At 47.8% G+C, this 16,358-nt stretch overlaps 1 protein-coding gene across 1 annotated transcript; it reads right to left on the reverse strand.

Moving 5' to 3' along the window:
• Positions 1-1,116: 1,116 nt before the first annotated feature.
• On the reverse strand, positions 1,117-13,575 carry STIP1 (stress induced phosphoprotein 1). The gene is made up of 14 exons (XM_060104828.1): positions 13,473-13,575; positions 10,284-10,493; positions 9,635-9,776; positions 9,098-9,239; positions 8,241-8,409; positions 6,895-7,021; positions 6,701-6,803; positions 6,318-6,438; positions 5,256-5,352; positions 4,994-5,118; positions 2,715-2,751; positions 2,395-2,498; positions 2,044-2,216; positions 1,117-1,589 (listed from the first exon to the last, which is right to left on the reverse strand). Exons 1-14 carry the CDS (start codon positions 13,479-13,481, stop codon positions 1,517-1,519), a joined length of 1,632 nt encoding a protein of 543 aa, XP_059960811.1. The 5' UTR covers positions 13,482-13,575; the 3' UTR covers positions 1,117-1,516.
• Positions 13,576-16,358: the final 2,783 nt, after the last annotated feature.

Below are 16,358 nucleotides of genomic sequence, written 5' to 3' on the forward strand. Positions count from 1 at the left end.
CCAGCGTCTTCCCATCACCTGCAACAGGATGTAAGCTTTGGGAAAGCAAGGTCTTATAGTCACTGGCTCGCAGCAGAAATTCAGCCTTTCTAGACAATCAGTTTGGGGATGGAGGGGACAGAGCCTGAAGAGACAGTATAGCGCCAAAGGCGCAGCAGAATCCCTGTGGACTGTGCCACCCAGACGGGGGAGGCCTGCTGGGCACTCCCAGGGGAAGGCCAGCTTATGCAAAGCCAAGGCAGCAGGAAGTGCAGCCAGCTGCTGGCCTCAGCAGCTTCCTAGCCCAAAAGCTGCACTCCTGGAACAAGTGAAGTTTTAGTCCAGCCCCAGAAGCCTCCCCAGTCCAAGTGGAGGGTTTTTAGAAAGTTTGTGTCAACTGTGGAAAAGTGTAATTAAAACATACTTTGGGGCTTCCCTGGTGGCACAGTGGTTGAGAGTCTGCCTGCCAATGCAGGGGACACGGGTTCGTGCCCCGGTCCGGGAAGATCCCACATGCCACGGAGCGGCTGGGCCCGTGAGCCATGGCCACTGAGCCTGTGCATCTGGAGCCTTTGCTCCGCAACGGGAGAGGCCACAGCAGTGAGAGGCCCGCGTACCGCAAAAAAAAAAAAAAAAAAAAAAAAAAAAAACATACTTTGAACTCAGTTGAGAGCAGTGAGTTAAGAACTAAAACTAAACTACAGCAGTTGACAGATTTGACCTTTCCAAAAAGGTCTGAAGTGTCTCTTGCAATAGAAATTGTTTTCAATTCTTGAGTGGGACCCACTGTTCTCTGGATCTAACTGGTTTCTGGCTTTGCGATTTGAGTGTGGAGAACTGACAGCACGGGAATCACCTGGAAGTTCATCTGACCCTCCGGAGCTGGAGCCACTCTGGGTCAGGAGCCTCCGTGTCCCCTTTCAGTTGTTCGCTGAGCGACGGCACCACCTAGTGGCCACCTTGCTAGGCCAGGGAACCCAGCCAAGCTCACACCCACCCCACCCTTCAGGAAGGAAGGGCGCGTGCGGGCCTGGTGCCCAGGGCTCAGTTCTCACTCAACTCTCCCAGTCCAGGCTGTGACCCCTACAGGACATCTGCTTCAAAGTCTTTTGGCAAATAAATTACTCAGGGACATAGCAATGTATAACCACGCCTGACGGGCTTGTTTTATTGGAGAAGAGGACGTGGAGTTAACAACGTGAAGACAGTTGGGACCTGAGGTTGGGAAGAACACCCTCCCCTCCCCTTACAAGCCCACTGCCCCAAATAAAAAATAACCAACTATGGGAGAGCAGCTGAGTCAGCAACTGGGGGCAGGGGAAGGAGACCATGCGTGTGCTGGGAGGGCCCAGAGGCAGCGGCTGCACGAATACGTGAGTACAAGTCTCTGAATCTTCCTCGTACGTCTGTATAAATATATAGATAAGTTGTTCGCTTGCTTCCCCTGCTCTCCCTTCTGCTGCTCCGTGCTGCTTGCCGCGGTCCCAGCTCCTCTTTCCACGTGAGGGCGAAGGGAAGGGGCATGATGAGCAAGTCATCACCGAATTGCGATCAGACCCACATCCATCAACTTCTGGATCTTCTGCGCTATCACAGGATTCTTTAAGTGTCTGACAAACAAGAGGCAAAGTTATTTGAAATGAGACAACCTATAAAAATTCTTACTTGCTCGCAGAGCAAGCCCCAACCAACACAAATCCCCCTGGACACCACCAACCAACAAGAGGTGGTAAGGGAGTCCTGGCAGACTGCCCAGGGGGACCCACAAGGGCCTCCTCTGCCATTGTTTGGAACCTGACCAGTCCTGCTGCAAATGAGTCCACGGACACGGGTTTAAGCTGAGACCACTCTCCCAGCAAAACTGGTCTTTCCAACTAACCACTTAAGCCATTGCCACTAACATATATAAATGAAATCCTTCCAGCTCACCACCACTGCCAACCTTCCAAGTAAGAATTACACTATAAATATTCCACTCAGATCACACTGCTGCCAACGTTGTGCATTCTCAATGCTTTTGTCCACCTTTTCCCTCGAAGGCCATCTGCCCCCAACTTGACTCACTCGCTGAGCGCCTGGGGGTCCTTCTGCATCTGTTCCAGGATGAGCCGCATGGCCGGGTCACTCATTATCTGCTGCACCTCAGGGTCGGCCATGGCCCGCCGCTTCACATCTTCAGGGCTGTCATGTCGGTTGTACTGGGCCATCATGCAGCGCTGGTAACCATCTGCGGCCTCCTGCATTCCGGCAAAGCCAAAAGCGGAGGGTGTTAGCACTACCTGGCTCACTGCTGCAGCAGGTCCGAGATAACAGAGGTAACTGAGGGGAAGACAGACACACAGAGAAACAGGCGAGAGGGAAGAATCAGAGACACGGAGGCAGGGGAGAGCTCACTGAAGGCCAGAGCAGCCCCACCTTACAGCTGGAGTCCAGGTCGAGTGCCTTCTGGTAGACATCCATGGCTTTGGTGTAGTCTTTCATCGCTTCCAAGGCAGCTGCTTTCCGTGTATAACCCTTGACTACACAGACAGAAAGGGAGAGGTGAGGCATCACCTAAAACACACTTCTGAAGGCTGCTCTTTCACCTCTTCATCTGAACACCATTGTTCTTCAGCCTGACACTAGCTCCTAAATGTTACAAACCCGAAAGACACACAGGCAAAGAATATGCTCTCTCCTTCTCTCAACCCTCTGGCCAGTCAGGGGACAGAGAAACAGCACAGAAAGGCACTTACTGAAGGTCGGTTCTAGCTGGATGCATTCCTCACAGTCCTAGGGAGGAAAGGCAAAAAAGAATTAGGCTCATTCCTTTAGAGGAGCTACTCTAGCTTGGAATTACAAATCTAACTGTTCACCCAGGGCCATTACAGAACATTCTGCTTTTGTTCTAATGCTTCTGTTCTATTTTTTAAAATTTTTTTATTGGAGTATAGTTGATTTACAGGTGCTCTACAGGTGTACAGCAAAGTAGATCCGTTATTATATATACACATATCCACTCTTTTTTGGATTCTTTTCCCACAAAGCCATTACAGAGCACCGAGTGGAGCTCCCTGTGCTACACAGCAGGTCCTTATTACTTATCTATTTTACACATAGTAGTGTGTGTATGTCAATCCCAGTCTCCCAATTTATCCCTCCTCCCTCTAGTGCTTCTGTTGTTCCTGGCAGCTTGGTAATTTAACAGCAGGCCCAGCAAAAGGAGAGTAGAGAAGGAAGGAAAGCAGAACTAGAAGGGATAACAAATCCAGATCATGGACCATCTCGTATAAGGGGGCTGGGACTATTCAAAAGGCTGATGTTATGATAAAAAAAAAAAGGGGAAAAAAAAACCCCAAAAACCAAAAGGTGGGGAAACTTCTAGTTTGAGAAACTAAAGAGGACATGATCACCAGATGAAACGAATGGACCTTGATATTGACAACTTTAAAACTTTATTTTTAGACAACTAAGGAAATCTGAACATAGACACACAGCAGATGACACTACGGCCCGAGTTTTGCTATTAGGTGCTAATAATATTGTGACAGGACAGGGAAAGTCATTTCAGGAGATGTATGCTCACGAATTCAGAGGTCAAGTGCCAAAATGTATCATTTCCTTTCACAAATGGTTCGCCAAAAGTGTCAATGCTTATGGTTGCAGAAAAGGTGGAAAACATAGGTATTCTGTGTATTTTTGTCTGAAATATCTTCAAAACATAAAATTACGGAGAAAAGAATGCTATGCAGTGTCGTGTGTGCACTGAGGCCCAACCAAGAAGCTCTAAGACTGGGAGCAATTCTACTCATTCTTTCCTCCCATGTGCACATTGGGAAAGTCCTGTTCCACCTCTCAGGTGACTAACAATGTTATTCTTTGCTTTGCAAACCAACTTGCTTTTGACATTCCCCTTGTGCAGTCCCACCAGCAGCAGTGATGTCTAGGCCAGATGGACCGAGAAAATAGTGGCATCAAACAAAACCATCACGGACTCAGGTACTGGTGTGTCTAGACAAATAACATTTTGTCTAGTTCCCACAAGATAGTCCAGGTTTATCTCCCAGAGAAGAGTTTAAAACTCGCCAAGAGGCAAAGAGCGGCTCATGCTCAAGAGCACCATGGAGAGCAACTCCTGCAGTGCTGAACACGATCATATCTGAGCATGCTTGACGTGACTGACAGCCGCAGGTCTATCTAACTGGAGTATGGAAGAAAAGAAGGGTAAAGCTGCTGTGGAAAGTAAGGCAGTTCCTCAAAAAAATTAAACACAGAACTATAGTACTTCCACTGTTGCATGAAACACTTGAAAGAATTGAAACCAGGGACTCAAACAGATATCTGTACACCCATGTTCACAGCAGCATTGTCCAGAATAGCCAAAAAGTGGAAACAACCAAATGTCCATGGATGGATGAACAAAACGTGGTCTACCCAATGGAATATTATTCAGCCATGAAAAACGAAGTGCGACACATGGTACAACGTGAACCTTGAAGACATTATGCTAAGTGACGTAAGCTAGACACAAAAGGTCCAATATTGTATGATTCCACTTACAGGAAGTCCCTAGAGCGATCAAATTCAGAGACAGAAAATACAACAGTGGTTGCCAGGGGTTGGGAGAGGGGGCTGGGGCGTTAGTGTTTAGAAAATGCAATTTCCATTTGGGAAGATGAAAAAGTTCTGGGGATGGATGTTGGTGATGGCTGCACAACCATGTGGATGTACCTGATGCGACTCAACCATACACTTAAAATGTTAAAAAGGTAAACAACAAAAAATGTAAGGAAGGACAAAGGGGAGGGAAAAGGATCTACTTTCCCAAATACTCCCAACCACGAATAAATCCACAGGCCAGGACAGGGTAGACACAGGCCCTGTATTTTTACAAATTTCCCATGTGCATCACCACCTTGAATCTATGATCAAAATAAGAACATCAAGCTGACGCTGATGAAAACATGAAAAGAGGAAAACATATTCCTCATGCACAGGTTACATTAACGGCTGCTCCGCATTCCCAGAGCCTCACCTTGAGTGCCAGCTGGAACTCCAGAAGTTTGGTGTAGCAGGCAGCTCGATTGCTGTACAATTTGGCATCTTTTGGGTTCCGTTTGATGGCTTCTGTATAATGCTTCATGGCCTGGGGATAGTCCCCTGAACATGGAAAAGACAAACAAAAAATAAAATAAAGCACACCATCAGAGCGCATCTACCCCACAGTCAGCCGAGGCACAGAAAGCAACATCTACACTGCTCTTATCCAAAAGTTCCATCAACTGAGCTGTAGGTACCTTTCTGAAAACATTCATTGCCTTTGTTCTTTTCCTCCAAGGCCAGGTCAGGGTTTATGTAGGCCAGCCGCTCTTGCTCTTTCAGGATTTTCTCTGCCTAAAAAAAAAATTAATTCTTGCAATAGTCATTTAAACTCTCATAAACATTGGGCTAATAAAAAGTCTGATTAGAATTTCAATTTTCACAGTGGCAAGACTTAACTTTTGGTTTAATAATTTTATATTTCTTACAAACTATGTATAGCTTAAGTAAGCTACAAAGATATATTGTACAGCATAAAGAATATAACCAGGGGGCTTCCCTGGTGGCGCAGTGGTTGAGAGTCCACCTGCCAATGCAGGGGACACGGGTTCGTGCCCCGGTCCGGGAAGCTCCCACATGCTGCGGAGCGGGTAGGCCCGTGAGCCATGGCCACTGAGCCTGCGTGTCCAGAGCCTGTGCTCTGCAACGAGAGAGGCCACAACAGTGAGAGGCCCGCGTACCTCAAAAAAAAAAAAAAAAAAAAAAAAAGAATATAACCAATATTTTATAATACCTTTAAATATAATCTATAAAAATTTTGAATCACTATGTTGTGCAACTGAAGTATAATGTTGTAAACCAACTTTACCTCAATTCAAAAAAAAATTTTATATTCCTCATTATCAAGGTGTAGGTACTATGAAGCAGAATGAATGGTATTGATGTACACTTGATACAAAGATATGCCCTGTGTGAAAATGATCTATGTATTGACAGTTCAATTTTCTGCCTAATCTTTCTGTGAATAAAATCACTCCCCTACATAATTTGGTTGTATAAGGTAAGAAAAAACTTAAATTACAATAACAACCACAACACTGTCAGAGCACTGACCCTCAATATCAACAAATTTATGGTGGAAACCTTGGCCAACCAAAAATCACAGCAGAAAAACTGAGTTATTCCCTACATGTTGTCATCATTAAGTGACAGGGGCAGCATCATATACAATGACCAAAGACAACAGATTTATCACTAAATAGTAATGACTACAATAAATAAAACAAAAAATAGCAAAACATCCCATATTCCCTACCCACCTGTTGGCATTTCTTGAGCACATCTGGGGTTCGGTGCTCTGCCAGAGACTTGTTGTAGAAATGGATGGCATCCTTGTACTTTTCTTCTTTGAAATAGGAGTTGCCAATTCGAGCGTAAGCTCTGACAAAGAGAGAAAAGAATTTGCTAAGGGCAGAACACAGACAAGGTCAGCCCCTGCAGAGAAAAAAACACCTGCAACCAACTAGACACAAGGCCCACATCACTGCCCCAGGGACCACGCCCTTCCAACACCTTCTGTCTAGGATCCTTCAGCCTCCTTTCCAGCCCACGGCTAACAGAGTAGGTTGTGCAGCCAGCAGCCCCCTCCCCATGCAGACATGGAACCCTCCACACCACTCAAGGCGTTCCAGGTCAAGCGTACTTGGCAATCTGTCGGTAGTCTTCTCGGTTTTCTCGCCCCACTTCAATGGCCTTCTCACAAAGCTCCCGGCATTTACCATAGTCGCCCTTTTCAAAGTACACGGCTGCCAGGCAGGAGGGTCAAAAAGGAAGAGTCAGTCCATGCCTCACCCCAGGACCACGTAACAACTCCTGCACCTGCGTCCTGGGTCTCACCTGCTTGGTTGGTTATGTAAGTCATGTTGGTGGGGTCCAGGTCCTTGGCTCTGTCATAGTGTTTCAAGGCTGTGTCAAAGTCTTTCTTCTTATAGGCTTCATTCCCCAGCTCTTTTTCTTTCAGTGCCTAGATAAGGTGTGGGAGAAGTCAGTGCTGAGCACATCTAACCAGACGGCAAAGAGAGCAAGGGCCTGTGACGTCACAGGTACCACGCAGCATACACAACTAACAAGGCTATGGAAGCAGGTTCTCGACACCCACAGTGAAGTATCAGCTGTTAGGATGAAAAATTATAGACTTTCATGTCTGCTTCCTCTGAAACTCCCCCTATCCCACCTACTCTCCTGGATCTTCGTCAGCAAGTGAGGGCTTCTTCAGGGGAGAGGAAATCCCTTCAGCTGGAAAGAACTTCAGAGAGGACAACATAGTTCTGTGCTAGGTTTAATTCCGAGAGGCTGAGCAAGTTCGGTTTCTGTCGCCTGCTGTCTCGGGGTCTTAGGAGGGTGAGGAGCCGAAGGGGCTGTCCTGGTGGCAGCAGTCTTCAGCCGAGCTCACTACCACCCACGTTATAGGGCCTTTTTCCAGTTTTGAGGCGCCATGAACAACCAACGCTTACCCATTTAAAGGTACTAAATTTGGCAACAATCTGCTGTTCCCATTTATAAGAAGGGAAATAAAATCGTTCAGGCACATGCCTCCTGCTCTGGAAGACTGAAAGTTGTTCACTTAGCAACACAGACAACTTTCAACTACACACCACGTCCAACCAGGAAACAGAAGCATAAGGAATGATAGACAGCATTCCTCTGGATCTCCGCAAGGACAAGGACCACACACAACTTTTTTGGCTGGCCCTGGCTGACATCCACACTGCCAGAACCACAGCGGCCGTGGGACTATGGACTAGTAGCTTCTGCTGCCTGAAGACTTTGAGATACACGATTCCTATGAAACTGCTTGTTACGTGGACCATTTAATATACTATTTTATTTTTTGAATATTTATTATTTATTTATTTATTTTGGCTGCACTGGGTCTTAGTTGCGGCACGTGGACTCTTAGTTGTGGCATGTGAACTCTTAAGTTGCAGCATGCAAGCAGGATCTAGTTCCCGCCAGGGATCGAACCCAGGCCCCCTGCACTGGGAGCACCAGGGAAGTCCCCTGACCGTTTTAATTAACAACAGTAACTTTAGCACATACTGAGCATTCAGAAAACAATCACAGCCAATGAAAGTCTACAGATGGTCCCAACTGACACACATATTTCTAGCTGACTTGGCTGTTTCTTCTAAATTCATGATAGTAAACAGTGTAAAAAAAAAAAAAAAAAAAGCGCGAGACACCTGCTTCTTATTCTCTGGAAGATCTTCTTCCATCGGCTCTGGTTTTGCCTCCTTTCTGGGAGGCGGCGGCGGTGGAGGTGTCGCAGCTTCCTCCTCTTCATCCATCCCACCTAGATCGACCCCCAGGAGGACGCTGAGAGTAGTCATGATCCGGGGATCTTGCAACTTCCTAGTATTGGTTAAAAAAACAAAACAAAAAACAGCACTTAGTCCTCTCCACAACTGATCTTAAACCCCATTTACTGCTAAAGCTCAGATTACTGTATATAAAAGCTCCTCACCCGTGAGAAGGTTCCTAGATCCTGTACTAAAAGTTACAAATGGGGAACACTCAACCTTTCAAATATCCATATAAAATGAGGTAACACAGACCAAATTTATTTGAGGCCAGCAGATACACAGAGAAATAAATGAGTTAGAGATACACTTTGTCTGATCTCAGGAGACAGAGGGATTCAGACAGTCACAGATAGCAGTACAAGGTTTAGAGAGACCTCTTTAGATCTGACATCCTTTCAACCTTGAGTTTCCACTCCAATATACCAACAGAGAGAGGGGGTCCTATGTGTAAAGAAAGGATAGGGTTGGTGCTAGGTCAGCAAAGCAGGAGAGCAGTGAAGAAGGAAGGGAGGGTTAGAACAAACACTCCAGATTACTCTGATATATACTCCTCCTGACCCTTTCTAAAAATACAAATAAACAGTAAACAAAGCAATAAACTCCTATTGCTCTTTGGAGAAAAAACAAAAGGAGAAACTCTGCAGTCCGGTCGAGGTAACCCCCTGCCACAGGATCCCAGGAAGAAAGCACAACGTTCATGTCCATTTCCAGAGACAAACGGTGCCGCCTTGACTTACGTGCCAAGGTCGGAGGGCTTGTTCCGCAGCTGCTCTATCAGTTCCCGGTAGGTAGGATCAGCGAGCAGAATCTTTGTCCTGGGATCACTCTCCAACTTCTGGTATAGATTAGGCATGTTGAAAGGGTTCATGAATTTCCTCTCTGTTTCAAACGAAGGAAAGCACATTACTAGAAGTCAGTTACTATGCCCACATAGCCTACTAGACCAACACTGGGGGGATGGGGGAGCCTCAAAGTTAATCCCAATTAAAAAATAATAGTAGGGCTTCCCTGGTGGCGCAGTGGTTGAGAGTCCGCCTGCCGATGCAGGGGACACGGGTTCGTGCCCCGGTCCGGGAAGATCTCACATGCCGCGGAGCGGCTGGGCCCGTGAGCCATGGCCGCTGAGCCTGCGCGTCCGGAGCCTGTGCTCCACAACGGGAGAGGCCACAACAGTGAGAGGCCCGCGTACCGCCAAAAAAAAAAAAAAAAAAAAAAAAGTAATAATAATAATAGTAAATAAAAGGAAAAGAGCAGTATACATGGTGCCTGCCTACCTGCCAACCGGGCCTCCATATTCTGTAAACCTTCTTTGAGCTGAGGGTTGTTTGCTTCATGTTTTAAACCCTCCTCATAGGTTTGCTTGGCTTCTTCAAATCGGTTTAAGAACTCAAGAGCTGCTGCTTTTCGAGAATAGCCCTTAAATCAGCAAAGAAAAATACAAAATAAAAGACACCTTGTGGTAAATTCCTAAGATGAACTCAAAAAAAACTATTTTAGATTTCATGAAACAAAATGGGTATTCACGTGAAGGCCAAAGGAAAAACAGAAAGAGGAGCAGGATACAGCAATGGTATATTATCGACCCTATAGAACACAGCCAAACATCTAAGGTGCACACCTGCCCCCTCCCAGTTCATCTTATGACCCTAAGTGTTGTCAGTTTTTTGGGTAGTGTTTTCCTTCCTAGTAGTACAAAAAATAAGACATGTCTTAACCGATGGTACCTCGGCATGTTTGATGAAACATGCCGTCACTCTGAGGAACATTCTCAAACAGGCAGGAAGAATACTCGGGGGAGGGGAATAATCAACTCTGAGTCTCTGGAGATAGGCAACTAGGCAAGCCAGGAGGGCTGGTATTTAAAAACTGCCCCCGAAAGGAGTTTCTGGGCACCTGAGGAGCCCCAGCACGCGCATAGCTTACCTTGCCCCAGTCAGGCTTCAGGTCCACGGTTCTGCAGCCGTCCTCGTAAGCCTTCTGGTAGTCTCCTTTCTTGGCATAGGCTGCGGAACGATTGCTGTAGAGCACGTGGTTCTGGGGGTCTAACTTAATGGCTTCCGAGTAGCACTGCAATGCATCATCGATGTTGCCAGCACTCAGGGCCTTGTTGCCCTTTTCTTTGAGCTCATTTACCTGAGAAGAAAAGGAACCAATATAGTTTCTCTCCATAAAATGTCTCTTTAGTCCCAATTTCTTAGGGGATACTCATTCCTTTCCACAGCTATTGACAAACAGGTTACTTTATGGATCAGAAAAGAGAAATCATAGATTCATTAATTTACATTTCCCACACCTTTGGGAACCAGCAAGGAAAAAATAACCAGGAAGAAGTGGCCTGACACTGTTCTTTGCTGGCTCCCCTGTGGATCAGTGAGAACTCCAGCCACTCTTCCAAAAATCTCTACTTTGAGCTGATGAAGCCACTCTAGAACATACTCATGAGTTCGTTTTGTGGAAAAACAAATTTATTTGCCATGGATTTCCCGAGTTCGAATGATAAACTGAACACAGGCCTAGTTACTCCTCACAGGAAGAGGCAACCAAGAAGGAAGTGGACTGAGCGTGCACTGATACGTGCTTCAGCAACCTGCCGGCTCCAGGAGCATCAAGACGCTCACCTATGATCAAAGAACAATCTGTTTCCACTTACAGATGTGGTAACATGTCACAACACGGGTAGATTACTGGTCTGTTCCTTAACGGGTTAAGGAAAGCTAGAAAAAAACAGTTTTTGTCATGCTTAAGTATTAATATGCTACTAAAAGGATGAAGAAGAATAAAGAAACACTATTTGTGGTTCAATCCACTATCCTCTCAAATATTCATTCAGCAGGAACGCATCAAAACGTTTAATAAAGTGACCCTGGCCCTGTCAGAACAGGATCCTAATTAAAGGGCTTCTCCTAACCAGGGAGCCCTACAAGACGGGAGGGTCATCCCTCAAATGCATACACACTTGGTGAGATTAAGCTGTGTCCCTCAAGACACAAAGTCATTCTTTCTTGGTACCTATCATCTGCCCATGACCCAGTGTACTGATGCAAGAAAGAATTCTGTTATGAGAAATGGCTTTGGAACCTTGAGGCACACTAATTGGGAACCTCCACCAACCAGAGAGATCTTAGAGAGACAAGCTCTATGAGGAAAAAGGAAAAGAAACTACCAAATTTAGCAAGCAAGGGATAAAAACCTTAGAGCCCAAGATGCTGGCCAGGCGGCAAAAAGTTTAAAAACTCAACTAATACCACGAGGCCGCTGAGAACAGCTTGGTGAAGTTCTTGCCTATCCTACAGAACATCTTCCAAACTGGGCACCTACCTGCAGTAAGACAGGAAATCAAGTTCGTACACAACCAGCACTTTAAAACATCAAATGGAATAGAAAATATCAGCATGTGGTACATATAATACAGTAAGTTGTTTTGTCTGACATATTATACAGTTGTATGTCTGTATTGGGTCAAATTTTAAAAGTTTATCACTATGAGATTTATTTGAAAGGTGCTTAGTTAAAAAAACACAATTTTGGACACTCAAATTTGTCCAACTTGAATATTTCCTAAAACTGAAACATGGATCTCAGAATTAAAAAAAAAAAAAAAGAAGCTACATATTGAATGGGGGGCAACACAGCAGGTTCTAACACACCTGGAGTAAAATGCCAGGCCATTTGTACAACGGGCATGGTAAACATGCAGTCCCTGAGTTTAGTCACTCAGTCTACCTGTACCTACACTTCTACAAGGGGCAATTGCGATTAAGAAAAAATTTTTTCCTCTTTTGGTAACGGCGGGATGAGAGCTTTTCTTGAATTTAACACAGCAATGTGTTTCTCACATCAGCCCTCTGTTTCTTGTCTATATCACAGCCTACTGAATCCCAGATACAATTTAATTATCAGAAGGGCTCAAAATGTTTATTAACCTCTCCGTTTCCACTCTAATTTCTAAAAATTTAGCGAAGAGGCACCAAGTTTGGCTAAAAGAGCAATACCTATACTAAGGCAAAAGGTTCGGCTTTGTAGATCACACCTTAACACCCGAGCTGTCCCCCCACTCCCCCAAGTCAATCATTACAGACTAATAACAGCTTCCAATTGAATAAAACCTCTCTGGGCTTTTCACAACCCTCAGGCCACAGAGCGTACAATTAAGTCACTGAAAGCAACTAGCAGCAGCTTCAAACTCGGCCCCCCAATAATGCTGAGAGGAGTTAAATAACTTACTTCTTACTGCTTATCTGTATATTCTAAATTTTCTAAGCAACTAATTCCTCCTTCTGCAATTTGAAACCGAAGTTTTGTAAGTATCGGTCCTGTTACTCTTGAATCGCACGCACACAGAAAGAAAAAAGAGGAGGGGGAGGGGCCGCACATACGTTTGTAAAACACTGGTAGAGATGAAATTCATTCCAAGGACTTTTGCTGCACCCTCCCCTTTCCTGCATCATGAAAAGAAGTCGGCCTGCTGCTCGTCATACCTTCGCTAAACACTCTTCCATCCCGGCCTCTTCAGATGCCCAGAAGTAGGGTTTTCCCTACTTCTGGCTACTAAGTCCATCAGCTACTTCCAGTGTATTCCCGTCCCCGCTCCCCAAATTCCTCCAAGTTAACTGTGCCAAGTCCTGGGTAGTCTCTTCGTCCGCAATCTCTGATCCCCCTTTCAGATGACGAACTCCCAGAGGTTGACCCAATCCCTCCTGCCTTTCGCAAGGCCCCTCGCCCACCTCCATTCCTCCCGGCGCCTCGGGCGCCATCCCCCTGGCTCAGCCTGGACCCACTCCCCGAGAGACCTCCGGAGTCCGGCCGCGGCTCCTCTTCCCGCCGCGAACCGGACTTATGCCGAACGGATACGTCTCCCAGCCCATCTCGCCGAGTCGGGTGGCGACAGGCGCTGAGCCGAACCCGCGCTCCCCACAGCCAACCCTCGCTGCCCGCTCGCCCGCCCGCCGCGGCCCTCACGCCCTCGCCGCCTCAGCTGCTCCGACGGTCCCGGTCCCCACCCCGGCCGCCCCGGCCGCCCCAATTGGGCTCCCGCCCCGCTCCTCCACCCGCGGCCTAGCCTCGGCGGGTCACCGAACGGCCCCGGGCCTCAGCCCGCCCCTCCCCCTTCACCTGCTCCATAGCCCGGCCCAGAACCCAGTTGAATAGACTCCGTCCGCTCCGCGTTCACAACCGCACGCGCCGCCTTCTGGAACCTACTAGAAGCTGCCGGGACCCCCAGATCCCGCCCCTTCCTCTCGGGCTCACTGGTCGCGCTCCTCTAGGGGGCTTTACGAGCTTTTTTACTATTGGCTTGAAGTCTAGCCCATCATCTTTGCTTCTCTCTCATTGGACAATATGGAGAACCCTGCCTCCCCCGCATCTCAGGATTGGGCGTTCCCCTAAAAGCTCCGCCCATCATAAGCTCTATGATTGGAGGGAAGGGCAGACCTCTGCGACAGTGACTGGTCACTTGGTCCGCCAATCGTGGCCGCGCTGGCCGCGCCCATTGGTCCTGTTCTTTCTGGAAATTTCCACCTCTCCCATTGGGCTGACGGACTCCATGACGGAACCGCCTTCAGATTTTAGGAAATTTCAATTGGGCGGTGAGTTGCAGACACTTTGCTCTGATAGGTTTAAATTGCTGCCCTTCAAAGAGCAGGGTGGGGTTTTACTGTAGCCGTGGTTTATGGGAGCCCAAGGCCGCAGCCGCCGCGGTGGTACCCCAGGCTGCGGTATTGGCGGGGTCGCTGGGGACGCTGGCCGCTGCCTTTCTCGCTCTGCGGATAGTGTGGCCTTGGCAATTCGCTCCTCCCCGGCGGCAGAGCCCTGGTCCTTCGCCCGAGCGTCGGGCTCGGGGGTCCCAGCCTGGGGGCGGGGGGCCGTTGGGGTCGGCCTCGGGAGAGTCCCCCGACGCGTTCCCGGATCCCGCTGTTGGGTTTGGGTGTTCCAAAATCCCGCGTGGTGGTGAAGGTGCTGGGGCTTGGGTAGGACAGGCCTGGAATCTCACCTTGGCGGGGACCCTCCGTGGAATGGCACCACCTCTGAATCTTTCGGGAAGAGAGTTTGGTAATCCAGGGCCGTGGATCGTTCATATTTATGTAGTAGAGTATTTAGTACTTAATGAGGGATAGTTTCCCCGTTATTCGGAGGTAAAGGGGTAAGGGAGACAAAAGACCTCACTGAGGTGCTCGATCACCTGGCGGGCGGCGGCGGCGGCCTGGGCGGTCCTTAAAATCGCGGCTGTTCTGCCAGAGGCAGGGCAGGTACCTGTAGAGAAGCGAAAAGATTTAGAGCGTGAGAGAAAAATGATTTTTCGTCCTGGACCAGCATGTGGTTCACGGAGCAAAGCAGCCGCATGACGGGTCTGGAGGGAGCTTAGATGAGGGTCTTGGGTCCTGCTGTGACCTCTCTCCCCCGCCCCCGCTGGGTAATGCGGTCCCTTCCGAGGGTTTTAACTGCCCTTTATGCTAATAGGTTGTCTCCACAGCGTTCATTTCCATCCCAGCTGTCTGACCCATTCTCGACACTACAGCCAAGGTCACTGTAGATCCGCTTGCCTGATAACCCCCTCCTTTGCTCGAAACTCTTGGAGGCTTTTAGATTGGGGATCAGGGCCTGTCTTAACATGGCAGGCCTACTTTTCCCACCTCTTCTTTCCCTGTCCTCCACCTTCAGCACCAGTCTCCAGCCGCACTGACCTGTCTGTTCCTTGAACTAGGTGGGCTCCTTCACTTGGGGCCTGCCTGCAAGATGTTTCCTCTGCTGGGATCTCCCTTCCACCAACTCTGCCAGGTTAGGGTCTCCTCAGGTCTTTCAGGCTGAGATGAGCTGTCAGGGTTCCTTGACGACCTGCCCCCAATGAACTCACTAATTTCTGCCCACCTATTATTTGCTTTCACAGCATCATGGTCTACACATGTGTCCAATCACATATTAAACCAGAGACTGGTATCCGTACCACATTTTGTAGGGCCTACAAGGGCCTTGTGTCTTTTCCTTTAGATCCTTGTCTTCCAGGTGCGTTGTACAGCGTTTTGCACGTAGCAGGTAATCGTTAATTCATCAAATATGCCCTATAATTTTTTAGGTGTAAGTGTGGGCACTGGGGAAATGCAGTGAGTAACCCTGACAAAAATCACTGTTTTTGTGGTGCTCATTTTAGTGAGAGAGACAAACTAAAAAAAGTTTGCATAGGGCCTCCCTGGTGGCGTAGTGTTGAGAGTCCGCCTGCCGATGCAGGGGATACGGGTTCGTGCCCCGGTCTGGGAGGATCCCATATGCCGCGGAGCGGCTGGGCCCGTGAGCCATGGCCGCTGGGCCTGCGCATCCGGAGCCTGTGCTCCGCAACGGGAGAGGCCACAACAGTGAGAGGCCCGCGTACCGCAAAAAAAAAAAAAAAAAAAAAAAAAAAGTTTGCATAGTGTATCTGCAGTAGAGAAAAATAAAGCAGAGCATTGGGCAGGTGGGGCAGTGTTGCATTTTCAGTAGGGGTCCAGATCAGACCCAGTGAGAAGCTAATATTTGAGGAAAAACCTGAGGAAGTGAAGGAGTGAGATTCATGGATATCCTAGGGAAGAACCTTGCTGTCAGAGGGAAGAGCAGATGCAAAGGCCTTGGGGTGACCAGAATGGCAGGGGCAGGGAGAGAGTGGGAGGTGGGGCTAGAGGAAGCAGGAGCAGATCCTGCAGAATGGGAGGCCATTGTGTTCACTTGGGAACATGCAGAAAAGTGATGTGATCTGACAGTTTTATCAGGATTCTTCTGATTGCTGTATCAATGAAGAGGACGAAAGCAGAGGAACCTCTTCGGAAGCTGTTGCAGGATTCTAGGAGAGTGGTGATGGTGCTGTGGGCCAGGGTGGGAGCAGAGGATGGGTGACAAAAGTTGGATTCAGAATGTATTTTGGAAGAGCTGACAGGATCTGTTGATGTATTGGGTGCAGAACATGAAGGAAGGAGGTGACTCCAAGGTGTTTGGCCTCTTACTCATCTGCTAAGTTAAATCTGTCAACAAGAC

This window comes from Mesoplodon densirostris, chromosome 7, assembly GCF_025265405.1.
Source record: "Mesoplodon densirostris isolate mMesDen1 chromosome 7, mMesDen1 primary haplotype, whole genome shotgun sequence".
NCBI classification, from domain to species: Eukaryota; Metazoa; Chordata; class Mammalia; order Artiodactyla; family Ziphiidae; genus Mesoplodon; species Mesoplodon densirostris.

Coding starts and splice junctions, on each gene's coding strand:
- STIP1 (XM_060104828.1), bottom strand. Junction 8,410..9,097: donor AAGCCCTCCGACCTTGGCAC/GTAAGTCAAGGC, acceptor AACCAATACTAG/GAAGTTGCAAGATCCCCGGA. Junction 2,217..2,394: donor ACCTGGACTCCAGCTGTAAG/GTGGGGCTGCTC, acceptor GCCGGAATGCAG/GAGGCCGCAGATGGTTACCA.